This window comes from Hylobates moloch, unplaced genomic scaffold (assembly GCF_009828535.3).
Source record: "Hylobates moloch isolate HMO894 unplaced genomic scaffold, HMol_V3 SCAFFOLD_19, whole genome shotgun sequence".
Classification (NCBI taxonomy): domain Eukaryota; kingdom Metazoa; phylum Chordata; class Mammalia; order Primates; family Hylobatidae; genus Hylobates; species Hylobates moloch.
In genome coordinates, this window is record NW_026652294.1 from 21583597 (window position 1) to 21609201 (window position 25605).

The 25605-nt window shown below is 47.1% G+C and overlaps 1 protein-coding gene across 13 annotated transcripts in view; it reads left to right on the forward strand.

Moving 5' to 3' along the window:
* Window positions 1-25605, forward strand: part of SGSM3 (small G protein signaling modulator 3) — a 40566-nt gene that overhangs the window by 11679 nt on the left and 3282 nt on the right. For 9 of the 13 annotated variants that reach the window (XM_032139807.2, XM_058431802.1, XM_032139810.2 and 6 more), the window contains exons 2-12: window positions 5763-5810; window positions 19279-19396; window positions 20180-20262; window positions 20725-20791; window positions 22815-23023; window positions 23125-23232; window positions 23712-23855; window positions 24157-24352; window positions 24586-24731; window positions 24946-25170; window positions 25522-25576. In XM_032139807.2, the coding sequence (XP_031995698.1) occupies window positions 19390-19396; window positions 20180-20262; window positions 20725-20791; window positions 22815-23023; window positions 23125-23232; window positions 23712-23855; window positions 24157-24352; window positions 24586-24731; window positions 24946-25170; window positions 25522-25576 (1240 nt within the window). In that variant the 5' untranslated portion in view covers window positions 5763-5810; window positions 19279-19389. Of the gene's footprint in view, window positions 1-23; window positions 134-5762; window positions 5811-19278; window positions 19397-20179; window positions 20263-20724; window positions 20792-22814; window positions 23024-23124; window positions 23233-23711; window positions 23856-24156; window positions 24353-24585; window positions 24732-24945; window positions 25171-25521; window positions 25577-25605 lie in introns of all 13 variants that reach the window. The other 4 variants (XM_058431801.1, XM_032139814.2, XM_058431800.1 and 1 more) reach the window with 3 other exon arrangements.

Below are 25605 nucleotides of genomic sequence, written 5' to 3' on the forward strand. Positions count from 1 at the left end.
ATAATTCTTATTTTATATTACAGATTTGTCTTTCTACCAGATCAGAATAAAAGCTCCACAAAGACAGGATTTTGTTTTGTTCACTGTCCTGTCTAGGATCTAGACATGGATCTAGCCTCGGCTCTGACACAGAGTAAGCACTCATGATGTTAAATGAAAGAAAAAGAATGGTGCCTGCCATGTGAGGTCAGGATAAGTTTAGGACTCATCAATCTGAAAAAATAAGAGTTGAGAGGAGACTGAAATTTAAAATGGCATTGTGTTAACAGCTACAACATACTGAGCACCAATTCTTTCATTTATCTATTGCTATATACTGATCACTCCAGAATTTAGCAGCTTAAGGCAAAAATAGTCATTTTTTTATTATCTCTTGCTGGGGGGTTGGTTGGTGGTAGGTAGTTTTTCCTGGGGTATCTCAAGCAGTTGCAGCTAGATGGGACTGGAGTCACGTCTAAAGTTTCCTTACATGTCTTGGGGTTGATGGTGGCTGTCAGCTGGGTCCCACCTGGGACTGTTGGCTGGAGCACCTATATGTGACCTCTCCATGTTACCTTACCTACCTCAGCATGGCAGGTGTGTTCCACCTCCCAAGGGAACAAGGTGAAAATGCATGACATTTTTATGACATAACCTCAGAAGCTACACAATATCACCATATTCTCTTGGTTGAGGGAGTCACAGAGGTTTGCCTGGGTTCACAGGGAGTGAATGGGACATAGACCCCACCATTCAATGGGAGAAGTTTCGTCACATTTGAAGAAGAGCATGTGAGATACGTTATATTGTGTTAGCCCATCTTTGGAAAATAGGGTCTCCATGCCAAGTATGTGATAGGGGTTTTAAGAACTTTTTCACTTATTCTGCAGGTACCTATTATCCTAATTTTACTGATAGGGAAGCTGAGGTTATGGAAGATGAATTGGCCACACAGCCAAGTGGCAGAACAAGTTGTCAGGCCCAGGACTTCTTTCTCCCACAGTAACACTGTATAAAGGTGAAGGTAGATTTCTTCACAAAATACTATGGAAGGTATATTTATGTAGGTCATAAAACAGGTAATTAAATATCTCATGAAACAGGTGATTACTACTTCAAACATTTATTAAATCCCTAAGTACTGTACTAGCTGCTAATGAGGATTCAGCCCTTGAAGAGCTTTCAGTTTATAGATAAGGCACCCACACTAGCAAAGTGAGATAGAAGTCATTAGGAACGGCCAGGTGCAGTGGCTCACACCTGTAATCCTAGCACTTTGGGAGGCCAAGGCGGGCAGATCATGAGGTCAGGAGATCGAGACCATCCTGGCCAACATGGTGAAACCCTGTCTCTACTAAAAATATAAAAAATTAGCTTGGCGTGGTGGCAGGTGCCTGTATTCCCAGCTACTGGGGAGGCTGAGGCAGGAGAATGGTGTGAACCCGGGAGGTGGAGCTTGCAGTGAGCCGAGATCGTGCCACTACACTCCAGCCTTGGCGACAGAGCGAGACTCCGTCTCAAAAAAAAAAAAAGAAGTCAGTAGGAACAAGTAAATGTTGAAGTACTAAGGAAAGCTTCACAGAAGTGGTGTTTCAGAGCTAAGCACTGAAAGAGAGATGGAATCTGGATATTTGGAAATGGAAGGTGGCCTTCTTAGCAGAGGACAATATAAATAAAGGCACAGAGGCATGTTGAGACAGTAGTGAGGGGTCCAGTTGGCTAAAGCTTAGGGTACATGAAGGGAAAATAAGAGCTGACTCAAAAAGAGATTGGGGTCTATGGAATCAGAGCTGTTTTTCAGGAGATATTAACCTACTCTTTAACATAAACGGAATGATAATCTGGAGGCACAGAAATCTTCAGGAGATTTTGACGGTGGCCCAGAAAAGTGGCAGGGAGGGTCTGGATTAAGGCAGTGGAAATGGAGATGGAGATGTTAGAGGTATTTTAGAGGTGAAATCAGTAGACTTGCAACTGATTTGATGTGAGAGTAAAAGCAGGAGCCAAGGCCAGGCATGGTGGCTCACGCCTGTAACCCTAACACTTTGGGAGGCCAAAGTGGGAGGATTGCTTGAGCGCAGGAGTTCAAGACCTTCCTGGGCAAAATAGTGGGACCTTGTCTCTAAAAATAAAAATTAGCCAGTCATGATGGCATGTGCCCGTAGTCCCAGCTACTCAGGAGGCTGAGGAGAGATGATCGCTTGAGCCTGGGAAGTCAAGGCTGCAGTGAGTCATGATCCCACCACTGCACTCAGTTTGGGCAACAGAACGAGACCCTGTCTCTAAAAACAACAACAACAAAAAAGGAGCCAAAAATTACCCTAAACCTTAGGATCTGAATGTCTTGGGAGAAGAAACAGGAATATTAAAAAGAATCATCTGAGATGGAATAAAAATAGGTTTATTCAAGAAACACAGATTTTAAGCCAGGCACAGTGGCGTGCACCTGTATTCCAGCCTGGATAACATAGGGAGACCCCCATCTCCAATAAATAAACAAAAATTTAAAAAAATTGGAATATATATTGGCCGGGTGCGATGGCTCACGCCTGTAATCCCAGCACTTTGGGAGGCCGAGGCGGGCGGATCACGAGGTCAGGAGATCGAGACCATCCTGGCTAACACAGTGAAACCCTGTCTCTACTAAAAATACAAAAAATTAGCCGGGCGTGGTGGTGGGCGCCTGTAGTCCAGCTACTCAGCAGACTGAGGCAGGAGAATGGCATGGATCTGGGAGGTGGAGCTTGCAGTCAGCCGAGATAGCGCCATTGCACTCCAGCCTGGGCGACAGAGCGAGACTCCACCTCAAAAAAAAATACATATTTTAATGTGTTGTGGTATATAGTCAAATTAAGCTATCCAACAATAAGTTGGAAATAATCTGTGTTGTCATGTCAGAGATAGAGATTTGTAATTTATCTATATGACAGTAATAGCTAAATCCCCATTCAGAATAGGAATGGACTCCCCAGTTGGAATCCATTAGGAATGGACTAAAAGAAGACTGATGTGGGGAATGTCTTTTTTGGGGGTCTGGAGAAAAGAGGTAGTAAAACAGTTAAATAGAGAAGAAAAAACAATATGGTCTGTGCCCTCAGTCATTGAACAGTTCAAGAAACCAAAGTAAGTCAGCAGAGTCTGATGCTTCAGGGAGTTTCAGGAAATGAAGCCACAGGAACTGAATTCCAAATAATGACTAGGAAATCACTGGAGACCTTAGAAAGCAGTTTAGGTGGTGACAGAAGCTAGGGTGAAAAGCTTAAGCAGTGAGTTGATTGATAAAGCATGGGCACTTTTAAAAAGTATGGCAGTGAGGCAGAGGGATAAGAGCTAGAAAGGTAAGTGCTTGAGTGGGTACAGGGATAGTTGCTTTGTTTTGTTTAATTCAGGGTTCAGGAGATCTGAGTATTTGCACTGGACATAAAGCCATTGGAGAAGAAAAGACTGAAGATGCACAAAGGAAAAGAGTATAAAGGAAATGGGTTGAAAGGTTCTTGTGGGTGGAGAAGTTAACGTAGGAAGGAAGAAACCCCTTTCTCTTCTGAGAGGGTGGGCAGAAAGAGAAAACAGGTGAAAAGCAGTTTTGACATGGAGAATAAGGAAGTTGAGGAAGCCTAAGTCTAATAAGCTGAGCTTCGTTAAAGCTGGAGTACAGTCCCTCAGCTGGGAGTGAGTGGCAGCAGAGAGTAGTTGGGTATCAGAAGAATTATGAGAATGATTTGAAAGTATCGCTGAAGGAAATATGATGTAAAGTCAACTAGAGATGAATGAAGGTTGCTGAGCAACCATTGAAGGTAAATAGCATGCGGCTTGTTCCCTAACTTTGTCCAGGAGGAACATGAGCAGAAAAAGCAGAGGAACAACTTTTTTTTTTTTTTTCTTCAAGACCGGGTCTCACTCTGGTTGCCCAGGCTGGAGTGTAGTGATGCAACCTCAGCCCACTGCAGCCTCAACCTCCCGGGCCCAGGCGATGGTCCTATCTCAACCTCCCAGGTAGCTGAGACTACACGCGCACGCCACCATGCCTGACTAATTTTTTGGGTTTTGTTTTTTTTTTTTGTATTTTTAGTAGAGACGGGGTTTTGCCATGTTGCCCAGGCTGGTCTTGAACTCCTGCACTCAAGCAATCCACCTGCCTTGGCCTCCCAGAGTGCTAGGATCACAGGTGTGAGCCAGCACCTCTCCCAGCCAAGAGGAACTTAAATGGGGCTAGATGAGGCAAAAAGTTGTCATTAATTCATGGTTAGTTCAGATGGTTGTGTAACTTTTACAACGTGGGAGTGAAGTGTATGGACCTGATTGTTGAAATCAGCATTATTAAGTACGAAATAATATAAAGATATGGTCTGCTTAACCTTAAGGTTCACAACAGTAGGAGGACAACCTTGTGACGTATCTTCTGGGATTTCTGTTGGTAATGATGCTGATCTGAATGTAATCCAATGGGCCTGTCTCTGGCTGTTTCCAAGTTTTCAATTCAGTTTCAGATTAGAATAGTAGAAATTGGAGACTTCTGGTCTGGCTATGCTGCTTTAAATCAGTCTTTTGACCTCTTTAGTCCGAGTTTCTTTCTTTTTTTTAATAAAAAGACAACTAGAGATGAGATCTCGCTATGTTGCCCAGGCTGGTCTTGAACTCCTGGCCTCAAGCAATCCTCTTGTCTCAATCTGCCAAAGTGCTGGGGTTACATATGTGAGCCAATGTGCCTGGCCCCTAGTTTCTTTTTCAAAAAATATGAGAGATGAACCCAAAGGATCCTTCTAACTCTATAATTCATGACTTTGTGTGAGTCCCTTTGACCTGCACCCCAGTACTAAAGAAGTTAATGGTCTCTAAATATAGGTGCAGATCTGTTAGAGAAGTTTGTTTGCTCTTATGAGAATTCTCTCCTAATTTATGTTTAATTTTGAATTTTCACACAATTTTTTTAATACGGTTGCTTTGTGTCTTAAATCTGGCTGGCACCCACTAGGTCTGTCATCCCAAGTGAAGATATTTTGTTCCTGCACATGCACAGATAGTTTCCTGATCTTTTCTGGAAACTGTCCTGCAAAGTTGATAACTAGAGTTGTGCTAGTGAGTATGGTACAGCAAGATTGCTGAGGGGTTGGTCCTTCTGTTTGATATGGGCAAGATGCTTAAGCTCTGATCCCTGGTTTTCTCAGGTGTAAAATGGGGATAATGCCTGTGAGTGTGCTTAGCAGTGTGATGAATGCTTAATACATATTATTTTTCCTTCTTTCATAGGTTTCCTTCTAATACCTCCGTCTACTCACTGCCACAGAGTATAATAGCGTATATACTCTATAATACTGTATATACTCTAGTATAATATAATTACCATTCTTTAGGGTAATGTTATGTAGGTATGTTCATATCTGCAAATGAAACATTTCCAGTAATTATATAGATGATAATGACAGGTAAATGTAAAGATGAGATAATTTGTTGACCTCTGTAGTTTAATTATATGAAAAATAGCAACTTTGTTAACTATATTTATGATCTCCTCTTAGGTGCCCTAAGCGCCTATGTTAATATAAAACTTTCAATATAAATTTTTCAGTGGCCTTCTTTGCCAGTCAGTCCTTAAGGAGTTTTATTTTCCTCAAAAACTCTTGTCTGCTATTTTTCAGAGCTACCTGAAAGCTGAGTTGCAGTTAGCTAACTAGTATTTATTTCACTTCTACTTCTGGGGGAGGTGGTTATCCCCAACACCTGGTAGTGGGAATGACAGAAGGTCCATGCAGTTACCTTGCTTTTGCTTTCCTTATCCTTTCCAGAAACTGCCAGGCCATAAATACTAGAAGAATGATCCAGGAGGGACTCAGGTAAGTAACCAGATTACTGTGGATGATTGATTATTTGATATGAAGAACTAGAGGAGCCTGGCACAGTTATGAGTGTGAGCAAGTCCGCGTAGGGCAGCTGAGTTTAACTGGTACTCCTGTGCAGGAAGGGGACACGCATACCTTGTGTGCTGAATTCTAGGGTGAGGTGCCTGTTTCCCTGATACATGTTTCCGGTCTGTGTTCTCCCTTACGCAGTCACACCTAAGTCTCACCTAAAGGAACACTCTATCTCTGTCACAAAGAAAATATTGACTCAGGGAAGGGTAAGCAGACCCAGCTGCAAACCTTGTAGCAGGAGTGGAGTTCAAGGTAGAGTGTGATTCTTAGAGTTACTTTGCTCTTCTGCTGATGCCAGTTTTGGAGGAGGCAGCTGAGAAATTTGTATGATACTATGGATGTTCACCTCAGATGTCCTTGTCATAAAGGGTGATATAAATGATCAACAAAAATTACTAGGGTAACTGGAGGGGGAGTCAGTTCTAGAAGTTCAGTGCCACTAGCTCCTTCATCATGGAGTTTGGTAGGGTCCAGGTTTCAAGGCTGTCTTTACATACTGCTGAGTAATTGCTGTATTTAGCAGCATGCTGAGAGAACACAGGTGGGTTCCAAGATAACGTTGCCAAAGCATAAAGTGTGCATTGGAGGCAAGTGCGAGGCAGGTGTTCAGAGATGAGGCTGCAGGGAGTAGCAGGGGCTGCTAGGTCATGCAGGGTCTTATAAATCAAGTTAACAAATTTGGACTTTAAAGCAAAGGGAAGGTTTTAAAGATGGGAGGGAAATGATCAGTTGCATTTTGAAAGAATTTCTGTGGCTGCAGGGTAGAGAGTGGTTGGAGGGAGGGGCCGAGAGTGGAGGCAGAGATTCCAGTTGAGAGATGTATAATAATCATGATGGTGAAAAATGATGGCAGCCCCAACTAGAAAGTAGCAACAGGTTGTAAGAGAAAGGGGAGGTTTCAAAAACATTAGGAAAGGCCGAATAGTTGAGGGGTGAAGATGGAAAGATGAAGAATCCATTAAACATCACCCCCAAGTCCTACCTGGAGAGAGTGGGTAGGTAGGTCGTAATGGCAACGGGACCACTGAAGGAGGACCAGGTTCATGAGGAAAGGTGATGAGTTAACTTGGAGCGCGGCAAATTCAAATATGGAGGAGCTGCCCACCAGCTGGATGTGCTGGTCTGAGGTTGAGAGAGAAATGCATCTTGGAGCTAGAAATCAGTTATCTGCTTGTAGATGTTAATTGAAGTTGTGAGAGTCATCCAGGAGTTCCAGGAGAGTGCAGAGAGCTAGAGAGTCGAAGGCGGAACATTAAGGCATCTGAAGAACAGGCATAGGAGGAGGAACTGGAAAAGGAGACTAAGAAGGAGCCAGAAAGCCAGGAGGAAAACCAAACGATCATGACACATAGACACCCAGAGAGACTGCGTGTTAAGGAGGAGGAAGTGATTACACAGCTAAATGCTACTGAGTGGTCAGGTGTGGTAAGAACTGCAGTGTAGGCCAGGCACGGTGGCTCACGCCTGTAATCCCAGCACTTTGGGAGGCCGAGGCAGGCGGATCACGAGGTCAGGAGATTGAGACCATCCTGGCTAACACGGTGAAACCCCGTCTCTACTAAAAATACAAAAAATTAGCCAGGCGTGGTGGCGGGCGCCTGTAGTCCCAGCTGCTCCGGAGGCTGAGGCAGGAGAATGGCATGAACCCAGGAGGCAGAGCTTGCAGTGAGCTGAGATCGGGCCACTGCACTCCAGCCTGGGCGACAGTGCAAGAATCCCGCTCCAAAAAAAAAAAAGAACTGCAATGTAGTCATTAGATTTAATGAACTTCAGCTGTGCTAGATTGACTCTTTAGACCCAGCACACACTGAAGACACTAATAAAGCAGATATGTGAAATAAAGAGAAAATAGAACTCACTGGCCATTTCATAGATACGGAACAAGTCATCTAGGGAAAAAAATCTAAACTTTGTAGAAGTTCCTGATACTCATTTCATTTTTATGTTGAATTAAATGGGGGGCACCTTAATCTCTCTTGCTCTGTGATTCTCTAAAGGTCTTTAAAATTGTTTTCATGTTTAACTTTCTTTGCATAGGTAGTAACATGGTTCAAAATGAAAAAGGTACAGAAAGAGTATGAAGTAAAAGTTTCCCTGCCACCCAGTTCCCCCAACATGTAACCTTTATTTTATATGAAAATTTCTCCCCTTTTTAACAAGTATTTTCACATTCTTCTCACTCTCCTTGCTTTTTTTACTTAGCCCCTATCAGTGACAGCTGCACACCATTTTATTATATAGATATACTGTAATTAAACAGTCCTGTATCAGTGGGTATTGAGGTTTCCTAATATTTTGCCATCTGATATTTTGTTTTCAAAACCAGTGCTATAGGGAGTTATGTTGTATATAGATCATTTTGCTGGCATGTAGGATACATTTACAGAAGCGGGAATTGCTGGGCCAAAGAACCTCTAAAGGATTTAATTCAGTTCTGTTTATTTGAGTCCCTGGCACTTAGCATGCAATGAATGGTAGCTATTAGTAAGATATGTATAGACGGGTTGGTTGGGGGCCCAGAGGAATGGGGCGCCTAACACAAACTAAAGGCAGGGAGAGTATCAGAGAAGGCTTCTTAGAGGAGGCAATGCTTGAGCTGTGCCTTGAAGAATAAGTCAGGTAAAGAGGAGGGCATTATGAGCAGGGGGAGCAGTAGAGAGCCAAGGCACAGGAAAAGAGCGTGTTGTACATCGGGACCTTCTAAGAGTTTGCTGTGCTTATTCATCAAACAGTCAGCCCCTGCCACATGTCAGGCACTGGGCTAGGTACCGGACATAGGACAGATACACATGTACATAAATTATAGTATCACATGAAATCAACAGCAGTATGTACAATGATTAATTCTATTGGGGAAGGAGGTAGGGGACATGGAAGTTGGAAAGAAAGGCTTGTTAGAGGAGGCCACATCTGAGCTAGAATTTGAAAGAATAATGGTCAAAGAGGAATTCAGGTCAGTGGTTCTCAAAGTGTGTTCCCTGGACCAAAAGCATCCTCATCACCTGGGAATGGCAGAGTCTCAGGTCCTACTCACACCTGCTGAGTCAGAAATTCGAGGGCTGGGCTTCAGCTGTCTGGGTTTTAGGAAGCCCTCCAGATGATTCTGATAACACTCTGTATTTTGAGAACCACTGATCAACTGGGTGTGTTGACTCATGCCTGTAATCCCAGCACTTTGGGAGGCTAAGGCAGGAGGATGCCTTGAGCCCAGGAGTTTGAGACCAGCCTAGGCAACATAGTGAGACCCAGTCTCTACAAAAAAGTACAAGAAAATTAGCCTGGTGTGTTGGTGCACTCCTGTAGTCCCAGCTACTCAGGAGGCTGAGATGAGAGGATTACTTGAGCCTGAGAGTTCAAGGCTGCAGTGAGCTCTGATCATGCCTCTGCACTCCAGCCTGGGCAACAGAGTGAAACCCTATCTCAAAACACACCACAAAAAGTTGTGTTAATGTAATTACAAGACTCAAAGAAGAGTTCAGAGCTTCCTTTGCCATGATTAGCCTATTGACTGTGTTCATAATCCAGAGATTTCCTTTGCCCTGAAATTTATCCTGCTACAACTTAAGTTTATCATTTTGTTTGCATCTTACTGTATTCTCAGTAGAAAAGAATGGTCCTGTGAGCATTTGTGCAGAGTACCCAGAAGTCCTTCTGAGCCTTGGGCTCTGACAGCCAGTGTCTCACCCAAACCCAGCTCTGGCTGGGCCTGGGAACCAAATACCTGGTCTGTGGCGAAAACTCAGGAGACGTGGAGGCATATCTGTTAAAGCAGATTCGTAAATAGCTTTTTCCCCCTTAGAGCCTGTTTTGCAAATTGCTGCACTTTTCCTTGTTTGTAAGTATCTCTTTTCCTTTAAACTGCTTTTAGTGGCTTTTGCTTTTGGAAAAGTATTTTATTAATACTTCATTATAATAGGGAGCAACTGCAACCCATGTGAAGAGAGACACCTGTGGATTTTATTTAGCCTTAAAAACAATCAACCAAAACCAGTGGGTTGGAAACCTGAGTTTCAAAGTGTTGTCAGTTTTTTTTTTTTTCCAGTGATTATTCCAGTAATTACTTAGACTATGGCAGGGGAAGGGGGCTTGTTACAGTAACTTGAAAAATTACAGGCTTTTTTTTTCTTTTTTTTTTTTTTTTAGCAGCTTAGGAAGTTCCTGACTTCACAGGTTGCTAAGATGTCACATTCATGCAAAGCTGTGTTAGGAAATTGTTAGTTACAAATGAGAGAGAAGGGGATCCTTTTCACAGTTATGGATAAGCTATTTCTAATTGTTTATACTTTCTTTTCTTTCCTTGGTTTTGTATAAGCATTAAATCTCTGCAGAGGTGGATATTTAAGGTGGTAAGTAGTAGCAGCTCTGCAGGGGAAGAGAAAGGCAAGATGGGGAGAAGCTAATTCACTGTTGTCAGTACTCAGTGGTCCTCAAAAAACTCAACCTTCTTACTCTAATGTTCTACTATACTTAAACTGTAATTATTTTTAAAATTGAGATATAATTCATATACCATAAAAGTGACCCTTTTAAAGTGTATAATTTACCGGTTTTTAGTACATTCACTATATTGTGCAATCATCATCAGTATCTAATTCCAGAACATCTACATTAGCCCAAAAGAAAACTCCGTTACCCATTAGCAGTCATTTCCCATCTGCCCTTCCCTCAGCCCCTGGCAACCATTCATCTACTTTCAGTCTTCATGGATTTGCCTATGTTGGACATTTCATATAAATGGAATCAGTCTGCAGCCCCTTGTGACTGGCTTCTTTCACTGAGCGTAATATTTTCAAGGTTCATTCATGTTGTAGCATATATCAGTATTTCATTCCTTTTATGGATAAATAATATAGTTCATTGTCTGCGTATGCTACATTTTGTTTATCCATTCATCAGTTGATGGACATTGGATTGTTTTCACCTTTTGACTATTTTATTTTATTTTATTTATTTATTTTTTTTGAGACGGAGTCTCGCTCTGTCACCCAGGCTGGAGTGCAGTGGCGCGATCTCAGCTCACTGCAAGCTCCGCCTCCCGGGTTCACGCCATTCTCCTGCCTCAGCCTCTCCGAGTAGCTGGGACTACAGGTGCCCGCCACCACGCCCGGCTAATTTTTTTGTATTTTTAGTAGAGACGGGGTTTCACCGTGGTCTCGATCTCCTGACCTCGTGATCCGCCCGCCTCGGCCTCCCAAAGTGCTGGGATTACAAGCGTGAGCCACTGCGCCTGGCCTTTTTTTTTTTTTTTTGGAGACAGAGTCTCACTTTGTTGCCAGGCTGGAGTGCAGAGGCGCGATCTTGGCTCACTGCAACCTCCGCCTCCCAGGTTCAAGCAATTCTCCCCCCTTGGCCTCCCAAATAGCTGGGACTAAGAGGCGTGTGCCACCACGCCCAGCTAATTTTTGTATTTTTAGTAGAGATGAGGTTTCACCACGTTGGCCAGGCTGGTCTCAAACTCCTGACCTCAGGTGATCCGCCTGCCTTGGGCCACCCAAAGAGCTGGGATTATAGGCGTGAGACACTGTGCCAGGCCTATACATTTTTAAATGGTTGAAGTCATATGCTGTCTTCATGCTCATGATTCCACTTTTCTTCTATTCCTTCTTCAACCCACTCCAGTTGGACTTTCACCTTAACCATTAAAATTAAAAGCTCTTTTCAGGATCACAAACAACCTTCAGCTTGCTAAGCCAAGGACTAGTTCTCTGTCCTCATACTGATTGACACGGATGATCACCCACTCCTTGTCTTATTTTGTTTTGTGCTGCTGTTAACAGAATATGCTGGGTCATTTTCAAAGAACAGAAATTTATTTCTCACAGTTTGGGAGGCTCAGAAGTCCAAGGTGTTTGTTGAGGGCCTTCTTGCTGCATCCTAATTTGGCAGAAGGGCAAGAGAGCCAACTCCTTCCATCAAGCCCCTTTAGAAGGGGACCTAATCCCATGGATGTGGGAGGAGTCTTCATGGCCTCACCACCTCTTAAAGGTTCCAGCTCTTAATACTATCACACTGGCAACACCTGAATTTTGGAGGGGACACATTAAAACCAAAGCACTCTTTCTAGAAATACTCACTTCTATTGGTTTCCACAACACAACAGCACTACTCGTTTTCCTTCTGTTTCATTGGCCAGTTCCCAAATTTTGTTTCCTGCCTCCTTTTCTGCCTAACTTCTAAATGTTGGAGTGTTTTAGGATTTGGTCCTAGGCCTCCTACTCTGCATTCCCTCCTTGGCAATGACATCTAGTTCTGTGCTATGCTGATGCTTCCCACATTTACATTTCTAGTTCTGACATCTGTGAACTCCGTGCTCATAAGGTGCAAACTTGACATCTCCACTTAGGAGTCTGATCGGCCTCCCAACTTAACATGGCCAAAGCAGAACTCTTGATTTCTAACCCCAAAATCTGCTCTTTCACCAGGCTTCCCTCGTCTTAGTTGATGGGACCTGCACAGTTGCTCAGGTCCAAGACCTTGGAGACTGGCCAGGCATGATGGCTTACGCCTATAATACCAGCCCTTTGGGAGGCTGAGGCGGGTGGATCACGAGGTCAGGAGTTCGAGACCAGCCTGGCCAACATGGTGAAACCCCCATCTCTACTAAAAATACAAAAATTAGCCGGGAGCAGTGGCGGGCGCCTGTAATCCCAGCTACTTGGGAGGCTGAGGCAGGAAAATTGCTTGAACCGGGAGGCGGAGGTTGCAGTGAGTGAGATTGTGCCACTGCACTCTAGCCTGGGTGACAGAGTAAGACACCTGTCTCAAAAAAAAAAAAAAAAAAAAATCCAGTTTTTGCCATGGCTAGAAGGGCCATCTGTCAGCTAGTTCCTGCCTCCTTTTCCAACGTTACCTGCTACTTTCCCCTCATCACTACTATTCTAGATCTTCACAGAGCTGGCTCCTTATTCTGGTGTGAGCTGAAAGGTCATTTCCTCAGAGAGGCCTTCCCCAACCACCAATTAAAAATAGCCCCTCCACTCCTACCTGTCACTTTGTAACCTATTGTTCTGTTTTCTTCATGGCATGTATTATTATTCTGAAATTATTTACATATTTATTGTCTGTTTTCTGTAACTAATAATAGCTGGCATTTATTAAGCACATGCCATGTGCCGAGTATTGTTACAAGTACTACATTTTCTCACTTCATAAGTAGTATAGGTGTTATTTCCATTTTACAGAAGAAATTACAGGTTCATGAAAGCAAGAACTTTGTCCATCTTGTTTTACTGCTATATCTCTAACACATGGAACAGTGTTTGGCCCATAGTAGTTGCAAACAATTTTTTTTGTTTGTTGGATAGATGAATGAAAAACTCCCAAGCTGACATTTCTACCTCTGACATCTCCCCATAAACATAGATTTATGGATGTAATCACCTACTTAACAGCTGCACTTGGATTTCTAAATAAGCATTTAAATTACCCCATATCTCTTTTTTTGTAGACAGGATCTCACTCTGTCGCCCAGGCTGGGGTGCAGTGGCACAATCTCAGCTCACTGCAACCTCCATCTCCCAGGCTGAAGCGATTCTCCTGCCTCAGCCTCCCAAGTAGCTGGGATTACAGGTGCCTGCCACCACGCCCAACTAATTTTTATAATTTTAGTGGAGACGGGGTTTCACCATGTTGGCCAGGTTGGTCTCGAACTCCTGACCTCAGGTGATCTGCCCACCTCGGTCTCCCAGACTGCTGGGATTACAGGCGTGAGCCCAGCCCCTGTGCCCAGCCCCTGCCCCATAACTCTTAACTTCCCCCCTCCCCAAACCTGTTTTGTTCCCATTTCTCTCATACTAGGAAATGGCATCATCATAAGCCCAGGAGTACAGACCAGAAACCTAGGCCTTGCCTGTGGTCACTCCCATTCTCATTCCCCACATCCAACCCTGCCGCAAGGCCTGTTGATTCTGCCTCTGATTGTATCTTGAATCCGTTACTTCTCTTTGTCTCCACTGTCACTTTAGCCTCATTCTCCATAATCTTTCCCCTGCACGCCACACTTGCCTCCAAGCATCCATTCTTGTCTCTCTACAAGCTATTTGCCCACGTAACGGCCAAATTGGACCCACATACATTTTAGAGGTGTGCTGAAGAATAGACGCCAAGGAGAAAAACCAGAAAGAAACCAATATTTTGTACCCTTACCTTGAAAAAGGTATTCATATATTTTTTCCATTTCTAAAAAATGTTCATGTTTCTTTGAGCATTTATTGTCTGATTTTACCCTTTTTAGCATCTATAGTAGCCACATTAATCTTTTTTTTACTCCAGCCTTTCTTGGACTTTCCCGGCTTCGTGCTTCTCTATCTAGGTGAGTTTTTATCCATAGCTTCCAGTGTCCTCTTCCCCTCCTCACAGAGGAAATGCAGTCTTCAGCATCTCAGAGGCCTCTTAGAAGTATTTTTGCTTATGTTGCTTACAGCTTTCATGTTCCATGGTAAATGTCTGTAGAAAACCATCTATGTAGTAGTAGCAACCATGCTGTGTTGTTAAGAAAATAGGACACAGGACAGGACAGTAGGACCAGAGTGAATGGGGGGCCATATCCCTCTGATTTATATGAAGAGACCACAGGAAATGGACAGAACCTTTTCTGCCCCTCCCCATAGATGTGGGAAAACAGGGTTTATAGTGAGATCTGACCTTCTGTGCTTTTTAAACAAAATTTGCCTTATAGGAAATTGTAGGATTGGCAAACTAGGGAGTATGTACATTTAAGTTTGAAAAATTCTTTCTAGAGCACCTCAAAGGTTCCTAAATCAACCCTGTTTTTCAAGTTTCTGCCTCTCAATACTCCTGTGACAACAGGAGGGCAGCCACCCTGACGTGGCTAACTCTCTGGGCTGTTCCTGCCAACTCCCAGATGGCTGCTTTCAGGAAGGTTTCCATAGCGACCAGAGGCAGGAAAAACCTGCCCACCCAGCTTAACAATTCACATCCGGCTGGGCTCTGTAGCCAGTGGGAGAAGTGGCGTGTTTATATATACTTATATACATTACATACATTTATATGTGTGTGTAGCATTAAAGAGCTAAACCCTACAGTCTCTTTATATCCAGAATCTGGCCGGGTGTGGTGGCTCACGCCTGTAATCACAGCACTTTGGGAGGCTTAGGCAGGAGGATCACTTAAGTTCAGGAATTCAAGACCAGCCTGGGCAAAACAGAGGGACCTTGTCTCTAAAAAAATAAATACGATAAAATATATCCATAATCTGACCATTTCTCAGCGTTCCTACCGTAGGAAAGTCAACATGCCTTTCACCCTGACTAATCCAACAGCCTCCTCTGTGTCCACCACCACCTCTGCAAGACAGCCAGAGAGGGCTCAGAGCCCTCCCCTACTTCCCCAGCTCACTGAGAATGAAGCCCAGAATCTCCACCACACTGTGAGGCCTCGTAGCTCCCTGCTGCATCTTCTCCCACCGTTCGGGCTGTTTCCTCCCCTCTTTCCTCCTCATTCCCCAGCCCCTCCAGCCTGCTGGCTGCCTTGCGGCTGTTTCAGCATGCCCAGTGTGCTCCCAACTTGGGGCTGCTTCTCCCTGGATCTCCTTTCCCTCAGGTAGCCATGAGCCCTCAGTTCCTTTTGGTCTTTGCTCAGGTGTCCCTAACCCTTATTCTTAAAGAGCTTCTCCTGAACGCTTGATATAAATCCCCTCTCTTCTGATACTCTCCACACCTTGACCTTTATTTTTCCTCACAGCACTATAGTTATCACAATCTAGTTCTGTGTTTATCATGTGATTCTTTTCTTTTTTTTTTTTTTTTTTTTTTTTTGAGACGGAGTCTCTGTCACCAGGCTGGAATGCAGTGGCGCCATCTCAACTCACTGCAACCTCTGCCTCCCGGGTTCAAGCGATTCTCCTGCCTGGGCCTCCTCAGTAGCTGGGACTACAGGCACATGCCACCATGCCCAGCTAATTTTTGTATTTTTAGTAGGACAGGGTTTCACCATGTTGGCCAGGATGGTCTCAATCTCCCGACCTCAGGTGATCCACCCACCTCGGCCTCCCAAAGTGCTGGGATTACAGGTGTGAGCCACCGGGCCCGGCCTGTCATCTGATTCTCTAATGTAAGGGTGGGGACTTTTTCCCCCACTGTTGCGTCCCAGCCCTTAGAAACTGCCTGGCTCTTAGGGGTGCTCAGTCCCCATTTGCTGATGAATGAATGAGTAGGAGGAGAGCCAAGATCAGGAAAGGGGAGCGACTCCTGAGTGGGCCTTCCCAGCCCCTTCAGGCCTCCACAGCCAGATGTAGCTGATTTCTCCGCTACAAGCAGCCTGCAGGGGCTCCATCACACTTCCACTCTGCCTTTCAGAACAACCAACCAAACCCCTGCCTCTGGGGCCGATGGTGATGAGGAGTCTTTCTCATGCTCTCAACTGGGACATGTTATGTTGAACCATACACAGCTGTCATTTTTGTAGGCTGTAATGGATGAATATCAGCAATTTAATATGGTTCAACATAGTTTTTAGTATACCTCAATGAGGAGGGTCCATATATTAATAACTTTCTAGAAATTTTTAGGACTACTAATTGCCTGATACTTATTGAGTACTTATATGTGTCGGGCAGCATGCTGAAGGCCTTATTTGCATCATCTCACGTAATCCTCATAACCACAGTAAGGCATAGGTATTATTATTCCATGCTATCGAAAAGAAAACTGATACAGACGTGAAGTAAACTTGCCCACGGTTATAACAAGTGGGCACGGGCCCACTCTGCTACACGAGTAGCAGGGCTAGGATTGGACTGGAGATGTCTTTTTTTTTTTTTTTTTTTTTTTTTTTTGGAGACAGCGTCTCACTCTGTCACCCAGGCTGGAAGGCAGTGATGCAATCTTGGCTCACTGCAACCTCCGCCTCCCGGGTTCAAGCAATTCTCGTGCCTCAGCCTCTCAAGTAGCTGCGATTACAGGGACGCACCAACATGCCTGGCTAATTTTTTTGTATTTTTAGTAGAGACAGGGTTTCACCATGTTGGCCAAGCTGGTCTCAAACTCCTGGCCTCAAGTGATCCGCCCACCTCAGCCTCTCAAAGTGCTGGGATTACAGGTGTGAGCCACTGTGCCCAGCCGAGATGTTTTTACTTTTAATCATGGTGCAGAGGATGAGCGCTGAGCCCACTTCCTCCCAAGGCTGACACGTGGTGGTTCTGCCACAGCCATTTGCCATCTCAGGCTCCAAGCCAGCGGGAGGCATAATAGAGCACTGAGTTCCATTCCCAGGGCCATCTAGCTGGTGGCCATGTGTACATCATTTCACAGGGTGGGGCTGCATGGTGTGGCAGGGCAAAGTTTTGGGAGTCATTTGGAAACTATCAGTCTCTTCTAGGCTTATTTTCTGTTGTGTAAGGAATAAATGTGTTGTAAGGATTGAATGATGACATGACATGCTTTTTAAAACTTCTAGCTCAGTCTCTTTAATGTAAAAATATGTAATCCTCCATCCAGCTCATAGTTCTGAGGGAAACCCTGTATCACATATATTTTACACTGAAGGAAGACATTAAAATGCCATTCTCTTCACACAGAACCAACAAACCAGGATGGCTGGCCTGTTGGGGAAGCAGGTTCTGCCATCTGGTTCTTAGCGGGCATGTCTGGAAGCAGGAGGGAGCGTCTCTCCCATTTGGGTACCGAAGCCTCCATAACGGTCAGGAATGTTCTGCTGTGGCATTTATCCTAAACTTGGCTTGGCCAGTGTGTGTCTGGGGCAGGAGCAGAGGCTGGGACACAGCCGAGCTGCCCATAGGAGCTACTTTTGCCCCCACACTTGTATGTCTTTGAAGAGAACTGGGATTTTCTCACAGCTCCTTTGAAGTGGTGGTTTGATTTTCCTCTTTTTTGCTTCTCACTTACCTAATTCTTCCCAATTTATCTAGAATTCCCAAAACCAGAACTCCATGGCAGATAGCATGGAGAATGGGTTTTGTTATGGACCAGGATAACAGCTGTTACTTCTGAATTCTCATTGTTTGAAAAATGGCAAAAGTAAATTTTTCTTCAGTGCCAGGTTTAGGTAAATATGATTTCAAAAACCAGAATGTAACTTGTCTTGAAATCTTTCAACCACATCTCCTCGTTGTTACCTCTACTTCCTTTCATAGAGTGAGGGCCTTTAATTCAGTGGTTAGAAGTAAAAGGCTTGGCTGGGTGCGGTAGCTCATGCTTGTAATCCCAGCACTTTGGGAGGCTGAAGCAGGCGGATCTATTGAGCTTAGGAGTCCGAGACCAGCCTGGGCAACGTGGTGAAACTCTATCTCCACAAGAAACACAAAAATTAGCTGGGCGTGGTGGCGTGTGCCTGCAGTCCCAGATACTTGGGAGGCTGAGGTGGGAGGATCCCATGAGCCTAGGAAGTCAAGACTGCAGTGAGCTGTGATTGTGCCCCTGCACTGCAGCATGGGTAACAGAGTGAGACCCTGTCTCAAAAAAAAAAAAAAAAAAAGACAAATAGCTGCTGGCAATGGTGGCTCACACCTGTAATCCCAGCTACTTGGGGGGCTGAGGCAAGAGGATCACTTGAGCCCGGGAGTTCAAGAATGCAGTGAGCTATGATTTCGCTACTGCACTCCAGCCTGAGTGACAGAATGAGACTCTGTCTCAAAAAAAAAAAAAACAAAACCCAATTTACAAATGGACAAATGGGCAAAGGCAGGCAGATTGCTTGAGCCCGGGAGTTCAAGACCAGCTTGGGCAACATGGCAAAAACCTCTCTCTACACAAAAATACAAAAATTAGCCAGGCATGGTGGTGCGTGCCTGTAGTCCCAGCTACTTGGGAGGTTGAGGTGGGAAGATCACTTGAGCCCAGGAGGCGGAGGCTGCAGTGAGCCAAGATCGAGCCACTGCATTCAAGCCTGGGCCACAGAGCGAGACCCTGCCTCAAAAAATAATAAACAAAAATTGAAATGGGCAAAGTGTGATTTTTTTTCCCTTCCCTTGTTAAACAATGGCTAGGACTTCAGTTCCCACTGCCTCCAGGCTAGCAAAATCAGAGTGTGGGTGGAAAGGACTCCTCTTTGTAGGACAGAAGGTGCTGTAGAATGACTTTCCTCAGGCTGGGCGCGGTGGCTCACGCCTGTAATCCCAACACTTTGGGAGGCTGAAGCAGGGGGGATCACGAGGTCAGGAGTTCAAGACCAGCCTGGCCAATATGGTGAAACCCCGTCTCTACTAAAAAGACAAAAATCAGCTGGGTGTGGTGGCGCACCCCTGTAGTCCCAGCTACTCGCGAGGCCGAGGCAGAAGAATCTCTTGAACCCAGGAGGTGGAGGTTGCAGTAAGCTGAGATTGCACCACTGCACTCCAGCCTGGGTGACCAAGTAAGACTCTGTCTAAAAAAAAATAAAAATAGAATGACTTTCCTCTTTGCTCTTCTAACAGGGCAGATGATTCTGGACCAGATGAAGCCTGAGGAGCCTTCCAGCTCTAAGATAGCAGGATAGGAGACTTCTAAGATTGGAGCTGCAGAAGACTTGCCAGCCCACCAGCACAATGTCAGGTAGAGGCAGGGGCTGGACTTGGAAACGGGGTATGAAGCTCTCACAGAAGAGCCAGAGGGATGGAAGCTGGCTTGTTTTCCATAAAACACCATCCAGATAAGAGAGGTGGAGATGGTAGGGAAGGCTTCTGGCTGGCTGAGAAAGTTACTGAAACTTCCTTCTCAGCTCTGCTCTCCAGCTGTCCTCCTCCAGCTCTCCAGCCCGCAGATCTGCACTCAGGCGGAGAAAGAGGCCTGAAGATGAAGTTTGGTCATGTTTTGTAATGTGCTGCTGTTTCTTCCCCCTCTTCTCCAGAAATTGCTGATTTCTAGGAGGTTTCTTTCATTCTGCTCCTTCCCTACCCATCATGCTTGAGATGGGCCAGTCCCTTTAATGCTGATGCTCTTAGAGGGAGAGGGTATTTCCTCATTTGAATTTTGCCTCTGCATTTTTTTTTTTTTTTTTTTTTTTTTTTTTTTATGAGGCAGAGTTTCGCTCTTGTTGCCCAGGCTGGAGCGCAATGGCACAATCCTTGCTCACTGCAACCTCCGCTTCCCGGGTTCAAGCTATTCTCCTGCCTCCCGAGTAGCTGGGATTACAGGCATGTGCCACCATGCCCAGCTAATTTTGTATTTTTAGTAGAGATGGGTTTCACCATGTTGGCCAGGCTGGTCTCAAACTCCTGACTTCAGGTGATCTGCCCACCTCGGCCTCCCAAAGTACTGAGATTACAGGCATGAGCCACTGCGCCTGGCCTGCCACTGCATTTTCTTGATCGTTCTCCTGGTCCTCTTTGGTTTTAGGAAGCCATACACCTGCCTGTGGCCCTTTCTCAGCCCTGACTCCGAGCATATGGCCCCAGGAGATCTTGGCCAAGTACACGCAGGTACAGCAGTTAGCCAGGTACCAGCCTGCTGTGCTCCCACGCTGCGGTATGAAGGGGACCCAGCTCTGCAGGCTGCCCAGGAAGAGGTGGCCAACTCACACAGGGTTATGGGTTCCCCACCAGAGATGGTATCTTAGCTCCATGTGCCTGTGTGAATCAACCACTGTGGCACTACGCTGTCAGTATTATAGGGACACAACTGCATAAAACATGTTTCTTGCCTTGATTTTATTATCTTTGACCTCTGAGAAGAACAAAGAAAATAGAAGGTTGAGAAAACGCTAGAAGAAGGTTCAGAGAAGGTTGCGTGGTAACCAGAGGCGGCTTTTGGAAGAGTAGCCTTTGATCTGAGCCTGAAGGCTGGGTGGGATTTTAGCAGGCAACCCTGTGGGTGGCATCTTTCAGACCTGAGGCCCCCAACTAGGTGACAGACAACTGACTTCAACCTCATCCTGATTCTAGAAGGAAGAGTCAGCAGAGCAACCAGAGTTCTACTACGATGAGTTTGGTTTCCGTGTGTACAAGGAAGGTAAACCTGAGCCCCTTTTGTGTGTCATCTTGAGGTGTTCTTTGGGGAGGACTCCGCTCCCTTGACTGGAATTACCCTGCCTGTGATGGCTGAGCTCTGATGCGTCAGGGTTCCAGATTTAAGGACAGAGTGTATCTGAGGGTGATACTGTTATAAGTATGGGAGACCTCTGCTTTTTTTTTTTGAGATAAATTTTACTGATCCTCACCTGACAGTAAAAGCAATCTTATTCACTGTGGAGAAGTTGAAAAATTCAGGCTGGACGTGGTGGCTCACACCTGTAATCCCAGCACTTTGGGAGGCTGAGGTGGGTGGATCACTTGAGGCCAAGAGTTCAAGACCAACCTGGCTAACATGGTGAAACCCCATCTCTACTAAAAATACAAAATTTGCCAGGTGTGATGGTGTGCGACTGTAATCCCAGCTGCTCAGAAGGCTGAGACAGGAGAATCTCTTGAACCCAGGAGGTGGAGGTTGCAGTGAGCCGAGATTGCGCCACTGCACTCCAGCCTGGGCAACAGAGCAAAACTCTGCCTCAAAAAAGAAAAAAAGCATATTTTCGATGGCTGTATAATATCCTATTATAATGAACATACAGTATTTGGATAACTACTTTTCTATAACTGAGTCTCTAGTCCATTTCTGTTTTCTACTATAAATGGACCTTTTGGTCCTGAGTGGGCTATTGGGAAGGCCATCTGCCAGGCCAGAACTGTGGTTAGGACATTTTAATTGACTGCAACTAATCACCTTCAGGTCACTCACGTTTCCAATTCTGACAAAAGTTTTCCTTGTTCTTCTGATTCGTAGGCAGGTATTTGCAGGTTAAAGGTTTGGGTTGAGAGGGACACAGGGAACTTGCTGGTATGATGGAAGTATCTGTGTTTGGCTGGGTCACTGGAGTCAGAGTGTTCACTGTTATACCTTGGAACTGAGACTGCTTGATGGGGACAATGTTGAGACATTTGTTTATACACCAAAATGTACACCTAACATTTGTGCATTTTACTGTAGGTAAAGTCATTAAAGTTGGTGTTTTTGAAAGCTGGGCTGAGGGATTGGCTTTTGGGTGAATAAGGACGAGGCTGTCTGTGGAGCTCACCCAGGGATTGCTGGGCTGCCACAGGAGAGCTTGACCTCATTCATTCAACAATGTCTCATGAACCTAACTGTGGGTGGTGCAGTCTCCACAGCTGCATCCCCTGCAGGCCCTCGAATAAAACTGAAGGTGGTCTCAACTGCATGGAGTTCTCACTTTAGTGAGGGAGACAGGCAGTAAACAAGCATGTAATATTCTAGAGCAAGAAGGGCTGGGAAAATACTTCCAGGGATAGAGAAGAGGGGCAGTAAATCATATATAAAAAGGCCCTGAAGTGGCCCTTTCAGACCATGTCATTGGAGTGGAGAGAGCAAGAGGAAAATGGCAGGGGGTGAGGACAGAGTGGGCACGGCCCAGAGGAAGCAGCTGAGGGAGCCCTGGAAGGCCCTTGGCTTTGAGTCTCAGCTCTGAGCAGAGTGACATGATCTGACTTGCATTTTGGAAGGGTCACTGTGGCTGCTGAGAACAGCCTTTGGGAGGTGAGGTCAGCGGGAGGGCCACTGCAGTGATCTGGATGAAGGACAATGGCTTGGACAAGGGCCATGGTCGGGGTGGTGAGACGTAAAGGAATCCTGTGGGTTTGCTGATGGACTGAGTGTGGGGTCTGGGCGAGGGAGGAGCCAGAGGTGACTCCAAGGTTTAGGCTGAGCATCGGGAGAATGGAGGTGTCATTTCTGGATCCGGGTAGTACTATGGTAGGAGTGGCTTTGAGGAGAAGGTGAGGAGCTTTGCTCCTCCTAGGGTGCATGTTAGATGCTCACCTGGAGCTGTCAGAAAGCCATTAGCTGTGGGAATCTGGACCTGGCGGGAGAGAGCTGGCCTAGAGCCATGAAGCTCAGACCCTCCTGAAGACAGAGGCTTGGCTGCTTGGAGAACATGTAGTAGAGAAAGCTTTTTCTTTCCTCCTCGGCTCTCTCTTGGCAGAAGGTGATGAGCCTGGCTCCAGTCTGCTGGCAAACTCCCCTCTGATGGAGGATGCTCCGCAGAGGCTGCGGTGGCAGGCCCACCTGGAGTTTACCCACAACCACGACGTGGGGGATCTCACCTGGGACAAGATTGCAGTCTCCCTACCCCGCTCTGAGAAGCTCCGCTCCCTGGTGCTGGCCGGCATCCCACATGGCATGAGGCCACAGGTAAGGTGGCCACAGGGACCCACGGGGTGTTGAGAGGGTCTTGGCCCCATGATCAGGTGTCACGAGAAAGACTGAGTGCCCTCGTGGCTCCCTTCCCTCAGCTTTGGATGCGGCTCTCTGGGGCCCTGCAGAAGAAGAGGAACTCTGAGCTGTCCTACCGCGAGATTGTGAAGAACAGCTCCAACGACGAGACCATCGCTGCCAAGCAGGTGAGGCTGGCAGCACTGTGCAGGAAGAGCTGGAGGCTGTGTGGGCTCGCAGGAGAGAGGGAGCCTGCATGGGGTTCTTAGAGTGTGCCCTTGTTGTGGGGTAGGGGAGGATACTTGCTCCTTCCTTGGTCCTCTGCAGGACACAGAAAGAATTGTCCAAAAGGCCATCAGTGCTGTGGAAGGGCTTGGAGATGGGGTTCCCAAGGCCGGGTCCACTTTAGGAACAGATGGGGACTCTAAATATAGACTCCAGGCCTCAGGCCACACGTTCTCATTCAGTCGGTCTGGCGTGAAGCTTCCCAGCTGGATTGGATGTCCTGGCTCCACACTGGCTGGGAGCTGACCCTGAAGGGAGGAGGGTGACCTTGACCAGGAACACAAGGAATCCCCATTCCTGGGGAGAAGCCCGCCTGGGGTCTGCCTCCCTCCCCCGGTGTCACAAGGTCTTGTTATTGTGGGTGCCGATGGCTGCCTGACAGATCGAGAAGGACCTGCTCCGCACCATGCCCAGCAACGCCTGCTTCGCCAGCATGGGTAGCATCGGGGTGCCCCGCCTGCGCAGGGTGCTCCGGGCCCTGGCCTGGCTCTACCCAGAGATCGGCTACTGCCAGGGCACCGGCATGGTGAGCACAGCCCCAGAAAGGGCAGTGGCAGCCCCAGATCCCCCTCCAGGACCCTAACAAGGAGTGGCCGCCCACTCCGGGGCGTCCCCAAGGAGATCGGGGCAGCTGCATGTTATGCAAGCGGAGGCGCCCCCCCAAGGGGTGTGAAACTGAGGCAGGCCAAGGAAGGCAGCCGGGGGAAGGCCTGTGTTCCAGCATGCGTGCCCCCAAGAGGCTTTTGCTAATTGGTCTCCCTAGGGTAGGGGCACCTTTTCTAATTTGCACAAAGACCTGGGTAGAGGGCCTTTGTCCCTGTGGCTAGGTGGCCGCCTGCCTCCTGCTGTTCCTGGAGGAGGAGGACGCCTTCTGGATGATGTCTGCCATCATCGAGGACCTGCTCCCCGCCTCCTACTTCAGCACCGCCCTGCTGGGCGTCCAGACTGACCAGCGGGTCCTGCGCCACCTCATTGTCCAGTACCTGCCTCGCCTGGACAAGCTGCTCCAGGAGCATGACATTGGTAAGGCGCCCCTGAGCCACTGGCTCCCATTCTGCAGCTTGGAGGACTCAGGCGGGTGACCGCGTGGGAATGGGGCACAGCCCCCCGACCACAGTCTTTGTCGCTCTTTTGTTCTCTGGTGTTCCCTGCCCCCTCGCCTCCTTTGCTCTGGAGCAGGGAGGACCTTGCTGCAGTTCCGGGGAGGGAGGTTTCCACCACCTCCTCCCCAGTGGCTTTGGCTCCTGTGTTTACAGAGCTGTCCCTGATCACACTGCACTGGTTCCTCACGGCCTTCGCCAGCGTGGTGGACATCAAGCTGCTCCTGCGCATCTGGGACCTGTTCTTCTACGAGGGCTCCCGGGTGCTGTTCCAGCTCACACTGGGCATGCTGCATCTCAAGGTGCTCCGCGGCCCCACTTCAGGCTGAGTAGGAGGAGCCCGAGATGGGGGGCAGGGGAGCGAGAGACCTCGCTGGGCCAGGCAAGACCAGCCCCCTGGCCCCTGACAACCGTGCCAAGGCAAACGGGTCCCTGAGGATGGGGGTTGGGGTCAGCTCAGTGCCACGTCCCTGCAGTGACAACCTTCTTCCCCCATCCTGCCCTGGCGTGGCCCAGGAGGAAGAGCTGATCCAGTCAGAGAACTCGGCCTGCATCTTCAACACGCTATCAGATATCCCGTCACAGATGGAGGACGTGGAGCTGCTTCTGGGGGTGGCTATGCGGCTGGCCGGCTCCCTCACCGATGTGGCCGTGGAGACTCAGCGCCGCAAGCACCTGGCCTATCTCATTGCAGACCAGGGCCAGCTCCTGGGGGCTGGCACCCTCACCAACCTCTCTCAGGTGGCCCAGGAAGGGGGGGGCCGCACCTTTAGCCCACAGCACACGGGGAGGAGGGGTCACCTTGAAGTTCAGAGCGCGGGGGCTGCGGGAAGCAAACCAGCCCTTCCTGCCCTGGCCCAGTCAGACCACAGCTGTGGGGTGACCCAGGCCTCCTCGGGCTTTGTGCACCTCAGGTTCTGACCCTGGCACGGTTTGGGAGGAAGGCAGACCCGGCTCTGAACTGATTATCTGTTTTCAATTCTCGGAGCCAGTGTCAGAGGCCATTTCAGATGAGACAGTATAAGCCAAGGGCTGGTGGGTTCTCTTACTCCCGGGTGCCAGGACCGCGCTGACCCACTCCTCATGGTGCAGGTTGTTCGCCGCAGGACCCAGCGGAGGAAGTCCACCATCACTGCTCTGCTCTTCGGTGAGAGCTCTGTGGGTACCAGGCAGTGT